Here is a 12,897-nt window from a genome sequence, read left to right on the forward strand (position 1 = left end):
CTGAACATGACACTCTGCTGAAGGGTACTAAAAATGGTGCTTTCCTCAAAATAAAACCTTTAAAGGTCCCTTAGTAGCTATTCAGGGACTGGTTTTCAATTTCAATTCTCCACCCCTTGCCCAGCTGTAGATTCAAAATGCTTACATAAAACACTGAGAATATGTACTTCAAAGCAAATCTGATTTTTCTTCTGTAATAGAAATGAGAGCTATAGTTACCACAAACTATATTTTTACTTAGAAAATACACAAAGTAATAATACACCTCCAACAAAAGAAAACAGATTCTCTCTTTTTTATTTTATTTTATAGGTAGCTTTGGTATAAGCTTCAGATAGATCCACTTACTACACAGTTTGTGAAATCTATACCTTCAAATCATACTACTCTCTATTTTAGGTCATTATATCTAAAAGCATGACTTCTCAAATCCTTTTATTACAAGTAGTTTTTGCACAGAAATGTTATATCACAATAGCAAAAAAAATGTAAACTTCTTTTGCAAACTACATAAATACTATAATATCTGCTTTGAAGTTATTCTTATGTTAAAATCAGAATATAATCTACATGCTTTACATAGAAAACTCTGGCCAGTACCTACGTGCTTAAAGCTTTTCTTACTGACTTGCCTTTCATGTTACTTAGGTCTTGGAAGGAGAAAAATTTTAAATAGAACCCAGATCAAAATGCAGTCCATAAGTAAAGCAAGTACTGGAAATATGTCAATAATTGTAGGTAAAATATGAGATGTGAAAATTACTCTATTTATTAAATCTGACAAGTTACCAGGGTATGGAGGGAACTTAATAGAAAGACTCAACTACTGAGCGCCGAAGAATTGCTGCTTTTGAACTGTGGTGTTGGAGAAGACTCTTCAGAGTCCCTTGGACTGCAAGGAGATCCAACCAGTCCATCCTAAAGGAAATCAGTCCTGAATATTCATTGGAAGGACTGATGCTAAAGCTGAAACTCCAATACTTTGGCCACCTGATGTGAAGAGCTGACTCATTTGAAAAGATCCTGATGCTGGGAAAGATTGAGGGCAGGAGGAGAAGGGGAAGACAGAAGATTAGATGGTTAGATGGCATCACTGACTCAATGGACATGAGTTTGGGTGAACTCCGGGAGTTGGTAATGGACAGGGAGCCCTGGTGTGCTGCGGTTCATGGGGTCACAGAGTCAGACACTGAGCGACTTGCAAGGAACTCAGCTCACATGCTAGTATACTTTTCACCCTGCTGATCTGTTTTCAAATGAATCACCCCTTGCTATTAGAGCTAAGAGGCCATTTCTACAACTATTAGTCCTAGACTGAAAAGTCTAGGTGGCCAGTGAATTTATTTCACCATCACTATCTATCTGTGGTGTCTCTCAATACAAATTTGAAGTATGTCAATATGTAGGTGTGTATACAAAAGCGTGCACACTGAGAGGACTACATAAAGGGCTCTTTTTTCACTGCAAATAGAGCATTTAACGTTTACCTTTTTTGTTATTAAAGTAAATCTTTTTCCTCATACCGTCCTTTCAGTCAAAGATCAAGTTAATTAATCTGGAGCCCTGACTGATGTGTTACTTTGAGATTCCTATTGAACACCTAGCTACTGGCCATGGTTTGTTTGAGGAGAAAAACATCACTGCTGAAGCACTTTTTAAAATTTCAAATGCATGCAGAAAGAACTACATATGCTTTCCAAGCAGCTACGGATAGTGGCTCAAGTAACGTTTTTATTTATTTTGTCCTAAGCCCTTTAACAACATCCTTTGAAAACAAGAGACAATGCCTACAAGATGGCGGCAGAGACCAGAAAGCACGGCCTGGTGGGCGGTACTCCGAGAGAGTCACCGGGCCTCGGGTGGGAACGCATTGTGCTGCCGCCCCTCTTTCTGTGCGTTCTCTGTAAATGCACGTGTCCTCTCTCTTCTGCCCGTGCTTTACTTGACGTAAAACAATTTTTAAAACAAACTTCCCAATGATTCATTCAGAGCTCAAATAACACTGTACGCGGGCTTTGTTGGAGACAGGTAACCATTCCGAACACCTCTTCTCCCCTCGGAGGTCGGGGTGGGCGGAGGGGCATCGCAGCCTACGAGCTGCTCTTGTTGCAGACGGGGCCTCGGTTGTTATCCTCCGTATACTGGCTGCCCCCCGTGTCGCTCCGGCTGAGGACCATGGAGGGGAGGCGGGAGGGCCGCCTCTCCGGGTTCTCTTGCGAGAAGCAGCAGAGCATCCTCTTCATGGTGCTGTACATGTCCTCATCCTTGTAGGAGTAGATGATGGGGTTCATGACGGAGTTGCACAGCGCCAGCAGCAGGAACCACCTTTTCACGTGCTGCACGTTGCACCGCGTGCAGTTCAGGCCGTCGAGCAGCAGAACCACCAGGCCGGGCGTCCAGCACACGACGAAGGCCCCTGGAGGGAGAGAGAGAGGAAGCAACAGGCACTCAGACGTCAGCTTAATTATTTAGGTTTCTTCTCTCCCAGTCTTCCATCAGTGGCATCAAGGGACTTTGAGGGTTTGTTTTGACAACTGCAAAACAAACTTCCAGACTTCCTCTAAGCATTTGAGACCTGGGCTTGTTAGAAGCAGACTATAAACCACATGCCACTTCACCTTCCCATCTGCTTACCCAGGTACCTTAGTTAGAGGCTTACACTTATCTCTTACATATTGAGCACAACACAGACCTTATTTCCATGTGTTCTCCGAATCACACTAGAAGGCTGTGCTGTCATTATCCACATTCTTCAGGTGAGAAAATTGAGGCCCAATTCCAGAGTCTATGTGGGGGAAGCCTCACACACATAGTGTATGTGGGGAACCCTGCACTCTGCTGTTCTCCAACTCAGACTTTCCAAGTGCTGTCCTTAATAAGACACACTGCATACATAGGTATCTCCTAGTCTTTTAATCAAGTCACTTGCTCAAAAACTATATTCTTAACAAAACCATGTTTAAGCTGAGTAGGCACAAAGTTCTTTTTAACATTCACAGGCCATCTGCTTAATCAACTGGTCTAAGTTGAGATAGACATTTGTGTCAGAAATAAGTTTTTCTCTTTCATGATGAGATAGAGATGTGCTTTTATTAACACATTTATTTAGCACAATTTTAGCACCAACTGCACGTGAAGGAGGGCCTCTTCTGAGTCTCTATCCATCTGACCAATTTAGCTTACTTCAGAACTTTCTGATTTATTCTTCCTGAGATATGAGACACAGGTTCATTATTTCCCTACTTAGTCAGCATAACATCAGATAACAATGACAGCTAATACATGAATGCTTCCCTTTATTAACTCATAGAACCACACTATGAAAGCAGACATCATGATCATCCTCAGGAAACTGAGGTACAAGAGAAATTCAGTAACTTGCTTATGAGAAAACAGCTTGTAGGTGACATTGAATTTTGAACCTAGGCAATCTTCCTTCACAGGCTGTGCACTTGGCCACTATGGGACCTACCTCCATCTTGGGGTGTGATTTCTTTTTCCAAAAGTCCTTATCATTTCTTAATGCCCTTACTTATGCATTCAACAAATAGTCACTGTGAGCTTTCAATGTGCCAAGAACTGTGCTAGAAGGTGAATGAGGTGAGGCCCATGCGCTCTGGGAGCTAATGGGGGAGAGAGAATGGACAAGCAAGTCTGTGAACTGTATCACTAACTAGTTACTCCTCTTGGTTAGATTCAGACCTGGACAGTATTCTTCTTAGTGCTTTATCTTTGTTCTGAGAGATATAATGATAAGCAAGTCGAGTCAAGAATTATAAAGAGGAAGTCTGAGGCCGTGAAACTCCATGAGTTTTGGGGTCAGACAGCTAGGCCCAGCTCCTCACCTTATGAGCTACTAATAAGGCAAATCACCTCTCTGAGCCTTCTTCATCCCCTCATTTAATAAAGATAATGATCTTGACTTAGGAAGTAATTGGGAAGGTCAGAGGTAATGAAAAGTGGAGTCTAACACTGCACTGGGTTCACTCAGCAGTGGTTATCATGAGATGCTTTGTGAGAGACATCTGACAAAAGATGTGCCGGAGTTCTCAGGGGGTTTCACTTCCCATTTCATAACTACACCTCTCCAGTGGCTCCCTTTCCTCTCCATCCTCTATTATTTGGGGGTTGGCTGACATATATGAAGAAAGAAGTGACCTTGGAGTTAAAAGATCAGAGATTTGGGTCCAAATTCTTCACTTACTGTACAACTCTGGGAGATCGGTGTTATGAGTCTGGGCTTCATCTTTCTAAACTGTAAATTGAGGATCTGTGGAAAGTTGTGGGTTTTTCAATCTGTGAGTTGGGGCACCTTAGTGGGTATGCAATCAAATTAATGTGTTTGGAAAAGTTTTTTTTTTTTTTTTAATGAAAGAATAAAATGCAATGGAATGAAACAGCTCAGAGTATATTACACAGACCAAGGGAAATACTGTTTCATGCAATTTTTGTTTCACTTTTATATACTACATTTATGCATGCATTGGGCATAAAGTAAGATATTTCTGACTGTTGGGATTAGTCAGAAAGTTTGAAAAAGGCCCCGTCTAGCTCCAATGGTCTGTATTTCCTAGAACAATAACACTTCTGCTCTCTCTGCTGTTTCTGAGACAGGATTACTGTGTTGTCAACAGGGAAGAACTAAAGAAAGCAGGCATCAAAAGCTGTAGCTACCAACTTTGATTTGACGTGTCCTTTCTGTGTAAAACTGCAGAATTCCAGAGAAATTCCAGAGGGAGTTTCCAAGGGTTTTGTGTGAATGGGTAGGAGGAAATATTGGTAAACTTCATACTTAGTTAAATATACATATCAAAGTTTTTTTTAATATTTACTTATTTTTTATTTTTGACTGTGCTAGATGTTTGTTGCTGTGAGGGCTTCACTCTAGTTGCAGTGAATAGGGGCTACTCTTTAGTTGGGGTGTGTGGGTTTCTCATCGTGGCAGCTTCTCTTGTGCAGCACAGGCTCTAGGACAAAAGGGCTTCTGCAGTTTTGGCTCCTGGGCTCTAGAGCACAGACTCAGAAGTTGTGGCACATGGGTTTAGTTGGTCCACAGCATGTAGGATCTTCCTGGATCAGTGATTGAACTTGTGTCTCCTGCATTGATAGGCAGATTCTTTACCACTTAGCCACCAGAGAAGCTCCTTGTCAAACTTTAATAGTGTATATAACCTCCAAACTAATGGAAGGGGAAGGATGCAAGCAAAGGAAAAAAGGGTCTCAACACAAAAGAAAGGTGGCAAACATAGAAAAGTCGGGATAAAGAGAAAAATAAGGTACTGGAAATGAATCCAAATTTGTTGACCCTTGAACAACACGGGGGTTAGGGGTGCTGACCCCTGCACAGTCGAAAATCCATATATAGCTACATTTGGCCCTTGCAGCTATGATTCCACATCTGTAGACACAACCTCAGATCAGATCATGTAGTACTGTAGAATGTATTTCCTGAAAAAAATCTTCACATAAATGAACCTGCTCAATTCAAACATCTTTTGTTCAAGGGTCAATGATATCCTAACAATTAAAATCAATGTTAACTGTATAGTTAAAAAAGCCAATTGAAATAATTCAATGTCTAACATTACAACCATATGTGGTAAAACCCATGAAGAAAGCCAAGATGATTAACATGAGATTTATGATATGGTTACTTCTACAGGAGAGAGGGGCCCACCAGGATAGTGTACAAAGGAGGTTCTAAAGACATTGATAATGATCTATTACATTGGGTAGCAAGTACACAGGTGTTTTAATTTTTTAAATTCTTTTAAGTATTATTCTTTAAACCGTACACATATCATATAATTTTGTTTGAATGATCTATTTCATATACAAACATCAAAAAAGGGATAAAAGTAAATTGCCAATATGTTTTTCTAAAGATTGTTTTTAAAATGGAATTTTTAAAATTCATTGAAGCTTTTTTCCTCAGCATAAAACTCTAGTTTGGATTAATCAGGGGACCTTAACACTCTAAATAAATCTTCAGATATGTTTGTCATAATGTGGTAATTCATACACATTTTTCTTTTGCATTGAACTTCATAAAATATTTCATTCAATCAACACTGAAACACTTTTCTTTGGGCAATGATTATATACTAGGCACTGTTGTAACCATTTTATATGAATTAACCATTTAATCCTCATAGCAACCCTTGGAAATAGGTACTACTACACACACACACACACACACACACACACACACACAGTGCTGTGTGCTGTGCTTAGTCACTCAGTCGTGTCTTTGTGACCCCATGGACTGTAGCCCACCAGGGTCGTCTGTCCATGGGGATTCTCCAGGCAAGAATAGGAGAATGAGTTGGCATGTCCTCCTCCAGGGCATCTTCCCAAGCCAGGAATCTAATCCAGGTCTCCCTCGTTGCAGGCGGATTCTTTACCGTCTGAGTCGATACTGTCTAGGTACTGTCTGAGTACCCTCATTTTAAATCTGAGAAAAATGAACCATGGATAAATTGGTAATCTGCTCAAAGCCATGCAGCTGATAAGTGGAAGGGCCAGGATTTGAACTCAGGCAGCCTGGCCCCAGAGCCTGTGCTCCTGTTCATGTGCTAGGCTCAGAAGTGAGTACAAAGGATCTTATTTCTAAAATAAGTAATGGGGAAGAGGAGAGAGTACTTTTGACTTTTAAAGTCCTGTTCATAGAATGTCATATCTAACTCTGCTGCTAAGTCACGTCAGTCGTGTCCGACTCTGTGCGACCCCATAGACGGCAGCCCACAGGCTCCCCCATCCCTGGGATTCTCCAGGCAAGAACACTGGAGTGGGTTGCCATTTCCTTCTCCAATGCATGAAAGTGAAAAGTGAAAGTGAAGTCTCTCAGTCGTGTCCGACTCCTAGCGACCCCATGGACTGCAGCACACCAGGCTCCTCTGGTGGGATTTTCCAGGCAAGAGTACTGGAGTGGGGTGTCATTGCCTTCTCCCTAAAGCTGCATATATCACAACTACGTCATTCTTTGGTTTGCTAACAGAAAGATTTTGTGGCAAAGGAAGGAAGGAAAGAAGGAAGGAAGCAAGAAAGATGAAGAAGGAAAGAAAGAAGAGGAAGGGGAGGGAGGAAAGGAGAAAGAATTTCAGCAAAAATATAGGCTGGCCATTGGGGTATGAAGAGCCAAGAAAAAAAAAAAAAAAATCTGCTGACCTTTTTATTACACTGTTTCCAAGAACAACAAAAGGCAAGGCTCTGACAGAACAGCCCAAACACACTGGGCTGCTGATCCAGAGATGGTGCTTCAGTGGTGCCATTTGAGGTGACGATTACACTCCAAGCAGGGACCCTGGGAAACCGCAGCTCCATGACTCCTCCACCCAGCGGCCAGGCTCTCCTTCTAAACACACCACAGAGTGGAGGCGCAGCTTATCTTAACAGTTCATTTGTTAGGGGTTTTTTACTGTGTGTCAGCAGCAGCAGATATGAGGTCCCTCAAAAATATTTAAAAGGAGAAGAAAATGCCAGGAATGGTTCTGGCCTTGGGAATCTGTCTTCTTGGAGAATTCTTGAAGAATGTGGGAGATGTCAGAAGCATACAAATGGGCAACTGTCCCAGTTCTTAAAAGAGGGCCAGATGGTGCATCCTAGCAAATATATATCAGTCAGCCCCTTATGAATTTCCAATAAATTCTAGAAGAAAAAACTAAGATGAGTGTTTTTTGAGTATTTAAACTCAATGCTCAGAACAAACAGCTAGGAATAAGCAAGGCTTACCAAGAGACATATGTCAAGACTGGATTTTTTTTCCCCCTAAATTAGGCATTAACAAATAGAAGCAGATTTAAAGGTATCTATCTGGGAAATGGAAGCAATCAGGTACATTTTTCTTGGAGAAGAAAAGGCAAAGGAAAACAAGATTATATTAACTGTCCCCAAATACCTGAAGGGTCATTACATTAAAAAGAAGCACAACTTAGCTTGAAGGTCACCCTGAACCAAATGGAAAAGTATCAAAAAGCAGAATTTGAACATAAATTTTTTTTTAAAGAAAATAAAGCTATTTTTGAGAGGAATTTGTTGTCCAACAGACAGAGAGCCTCCCTTGGCCTGAGTATTTTCTTTGCCCAGATCATCCTGAGATGTACAAAGGAAAGGGATTTTCCCCAAATGAGAGAGAGAGAGAGGGTTAAGTGGCTTCTGAACTGTTTTCCAAGTAGAAAACTGCTATCTACAAACTATGAGTTTCAACTCCCCACGCAATCCAAAGAAATTCGACTTGTTGGTTTCCCAGACATCATTATCAGACAGTATGGCTAAAAACTGATTAAGACAAATTCTCCAAGATAGCAATTCCCAAAGCTGGTTGCCCATCAAATTCCCAAGGGAGCTTTTTACTAATGCATATCCTCTGGTCCTATATCAGACCCAATGGCCAGACTCTCTGTGGTCAGATGAGGAAATCTGTAGAAGAAGTTTCCTGGGTGGTTACAATGCATGACCAGTTTCACAAATCACTTCTGTATGGTGACCAATAAGGTTTCATCAAGCTGACCTTGTCAGCAAAATTGTAGACTCTATATAGATTTGGCCAAAAGACATGGAAAGGAGGTAGAATTCTTTAAAACAAAAAAAGAATCACCTTTAGATCAATACCTTCAGCTTTTATTTGGAAAAATGTTTGAACAGATCTTATACATAAAAGAAATGTATAAACACAATCATGAAAACTAGTCTACAGGCAAGGCATACCCCATCTTCTGCTGGCCTTAGCTCGCTCTCTGGTTCACCCTGCCAAGAATGCCTTCCTGGCTCCTAATCTAAGGTCTACTTTTCATTCCAAGCTTAGCTCCTATTCTGCCTCCTCCACAGGACCTCTCCCATTTGTCCAACCCACAGTGACCATTCTCTTCTCTCAATTCCTGTGACACTTCCCACCTACAACATCCACGTGGCACTGGGCATATCACCTGCTTAGTTCCACTCTAGCATCTCCCAAGACCTCTGGGCTAGGCAGTGTGCTTAAAGCTTTACATATACCCATTGTTTAAATCTCATGGCCCTGTGAGGTTGCTACTCTTATTTTCAGTCTCATACTTGATGAATCTGAACTTCAGAATGGCTCAATGGTTTAGTCAGAAGCCAATGAATAGAAGAGTCAGAATTTGAACACCAGCCTGATTCCTCCATGCAAATTCTTGAGCATTGTACTATACTGAAGTAGTTTTCAATACATAGGTCCCATTGTTCAGGTCCATTATAAACTTCCCAAGCATGCAGGCTATGCCTCATACCTGTCTGTATCCTCAGAATGAAGTATAGAGCCCCACACTCAAGTAGCAGAGAAGACATGTCCATTGAATGTAACTGAAGTTTATTAACAACCACAAGGCCAGGTAATGAATAAGCGCTAGCATTTCTGATGCAAGCAGTATAATGCCCTGCCCTTCAGGCACTGACAGGCAGGGAACCAGGATGGATGGTTCTGACTCCTGTCAAAGAAGGTGTCGGGTGAAATGACACTCAGTTGAACAGAGTGCTGAAGGTCAAGAATGACTGTGCCAGGGTGAGGAATAGTGTGATACACTTGGGGAATTCCAAACAGGTTTGGATGGCTTTAACCCAGGAAGGTGACTAGGGAAGTAAGATGAAGTCTGAGAGATGAACTTGGGTAAGACCTGGAAAGGCCCCGTGGGAAGTTCTCAAGAGTTTGGATTTATTGTGTAAATCACATCCCATAAGTATTTCTCAATGAGGAGTTCATCAGGAGAATTAAGTATGAATGCCCTCAGGTATGCAGTGTATTAACACTGAATTAACCTCTCTTCCAAGCACCTAGAATGGTATGAGTCATAGACCATCATGGGAGGATTAAGAAAATATTTCTATGTTCCACATTTCATAAAGAAAACCTATTGAGAAAGGTTAGAGCTGAGGTTTTTCTGGCTCAGTTGCAACTCATCAGTGGCTTGTGAAATCATTTAATAGGCTGAAACCAGCAATTTTCTAAAAAATAAAATAGAACAGAAAAACATCAGGACGTATCAAATATAGTAAGGGTATGTTTCATCAAACTTGTTTCAGATACACAGAAAAATATTTTTATGTTTTGGGTCATGATAGAGAATGTACAGGACCTCACTGTGAGGTCCTGATTTTTTTTTAAATTGAAATCTACTTCATTATTTTTTAAAAATGTAGAGGGTTACTTCCCAAAGGAAATCTCTTGTTAAACTTCAAAATGAGAGCTGCTGTGACTAAAGAAAGAGATGGGATGGGGGTAGTTGAATAAGGATCTTCATAGAGAATTTACCCTTCACCATACAATGTGCCCCCCACCACCATGTCTTACACATACACACATTGAGGAACCCTTGAGGAACCCCTGGGAACCTCAATAACCACAGTTTGAAAACCACTGCTGTAGAATGGTAGTTCTTTGAATATTTTTAATCAGTAGCATGGATAAGTCTTATATTTTAGAGCAAAGCTATATCTGAGTGCTCAGGATGGAATGGTGGTACACATCAGAATCACCTGGGATGCTGGCTTGAAATTCAGATTTCTGGGTCCCACCCACACCTACCAAATGAGAACCTGATGAAGGTATGATCTGGGCATTTCCAGTTTTAAACAGCTCCCTGGGAAATGCTTTAGTACTGTAAAGTATAAGAACCACTGATCTGGCAGGGAGACACCCCTGAAGACCAGCTGAAATTCAGGTGAAAAGTTTAAGGATTTGAAAAAACATTGGTGATGGAGATGGAGAGATGTAACCAGGTTAGGAGGTGGTAAGAAGAAAAACCTGTAAGATTTGATGTATAAATAACTAGATCTAGGAAGGCAGGCAGAGAAGGCAATGGCACCCCACTCCAGTACTCTTGCCTGGAAAATCCCAGGGACAGCGGAGCCTGGTGGGCTGCCGTCTGTGGGGTCGCACAGAGTCGGACACAACCAAAGTGACTTAGCAGCAGCAGCAGCAGCAGGAAGGGAGGGAAAGGAAAGATTCCACGGTGCTTGGGCAGCATGTGATTCTGATAACCAAGTGGGAGAGAGAGTAAGGACAGGTTTAGAAGGAAGAGATGGTGGTTCAGTTTTAGGCACTGGGAACTTGGACTATCTGTGGCTCCTCCAGGTATACAAGAGGAGAAAGCAGCCAGAAACATGGGTCAGAATAATGAGCGCTCCCAATTTTAATGTTGCCTTGGGAGTCATCAGCAGTAGGTGGAATTGAAGCTGTTCTTTCATTAATAAATACTTACTAGGCAACTGCATGCCATGCGCCAGCTACTAAGAGTGAACGGCTTCCAGGTGATTACATTTGGATAACGAATATAACTTCCTTCTAGTGCCACATGACAGGTCAGTTATGTTGATGAGAAGCATTTGTTTATCTTTTTTATAGCTGTGCTGAGTCTTCATCAGCTTGCAGGCTTACCTTGCTGGCATGTGAGACCTTAGTTCCCTGACCAGGGATCAAACCTATGTCCCCTGCACTGGAAGGAAGATTCCTAACCACTGGATCACCAGGGAAGCTCCTGCAATAATTTTTTTATTTTAATGATGTTTTCTTTTCTTTCAGTATCTGTTTAATAAGAGACTCACTAATAGTCCAATTAGACTACAAATGAGCCTTCCTCCAGTAATTCAACTAGTTTCAGTGCTATACTAAGAAACTAGTATCATGAGTTTCATGTAACTTTCTAAAGTACAGTGAATCAGATACTAGCTGAAATGATATCTAATGACTGCAATTTAAGGTAATCAGAAACATCAAATTAAGGAATGTTTAACACTTTGGAAAATAAAATTACAACTGAAAATATTGGTGGCAAGTGAAATCAAAGATCTTTCCAATTCTCTAGTCAATATTATCTTGAAATAATCTATAACCACCACCTACCTTATTTGGAAGGTTTCAAAATATCTCAAACAATACTCCGGTTAATACCTCATCACTGCATTACGGGAAAGAAGAGATACATATTATATCTCTTCTCTTCCCATTATATCATAGGAAAGAAGAATACCAGTCCATCTGGGAGAAAGCCCCTCACTGGAATGTATTTAAGATAGTTCTTGGGGTCTGGGTGACAGACAAGATATGTAGAGGATCCAGACTTGCCTCAAGTTTTTTTATAATCCTGTTCTTTAGTACTCATAGTTTTCTATTCTGTCTAGTACGCCTTATTTTCATCTGTTTAAAAATTGACACATACAATTAAAAAGAAACCTTCACATGTGAGTGGCACACAAATAAAACATCCATAACAATAAATCACTCACACAGAACAGTTTCACTTTGGCACATGGGCTACTCATTTCATCAAATAAGAGGATATATTTTAGATATGTTCACTCTGTTATTCTTTGTTTTTAGTCCAGGAAAAAAACAGCAGGGTACTAGCAATAATGCTAACCTACTAAGCCACAGGACTGTCTGATTTACTAAAATAGAAAATTACAACTCTACATAAAAATCAGGTTGGGAGCCTCATCCACAGGAAGCTCTCTTCTTATTTGAAAAGAATTTTAAAAGTAAAAAATTTTAAATCAATAGATGTTCTTGGTTAGAAGTATCACAATGCGTAAGTTACATGTTAATGGAATATTCAAGTGAAAATGCTCTTATGACACTAAGGAATTTATTAATAATTTAAAAGTAACACCTCCAGATGTGGTTTGCATTCAAATTTATACTCGTTTACCCACAGTGTTTTAGAACTCCAATAATTCAGAAAATAGATTGTCACATATGTGAAAGGAATGAAAATATATACCTTTAGTAAACCTGACTTATTTTTACTGCAGAAAACAAGAAAGCACTGAGACACTTCAAACAGATGATGAGCAGTTAAGCATTCCACAAATGATTCATTTAACACGACTGTTACTACTGCTGGGCCTTTTGACTCTAACAACTGGTTTTAGACACTTGTTTCA

The 12,897-nt window shown here is 40.6% G+C and overlaps 1 protein-coding gene across 2 annotated transcripts in view; it reads right to left on the reverse strand.

The window, feature by feature from the left end:
• Positions 1-280: 280 nt before the first annotated feature.
• Positions 281-12,897, reverse strand: part of LPAR3 (lysophosphatidic acid receptor 3) — an 85,413-nt gene continuing 72,796 nt past the window's right edge. For both annotated transcript variants that reach the window (XM_086390864.1, XM_086390863.1), the window contains one exon: positions 281-2,416. In XM_086390864.1, coding sequence (XP_086246990.1) covers positions 2,091-2,416 — 326 coding nt within the window. In that variant the 3' untranslated portion in view covers positions 281-2,090. The remainder of the gene's footprint in view (positions 2,417-12,897) is intronic.

The sequence above is a fragment of the Bos grunniens genome, chromosome 3 (assembly GCF_055505025.1).
Source record: "Bos grunniens cultivar Pamir isolate PY7600 chromosome 3, Bosgru_T2T1.0, whole genome shotgun sequence".
Lineage (NCBI taxonomy): Eukaryota > Metazoa > Chordata > Mammalia > Artiodactyla > Bovidae > Bos > Bos grunniens.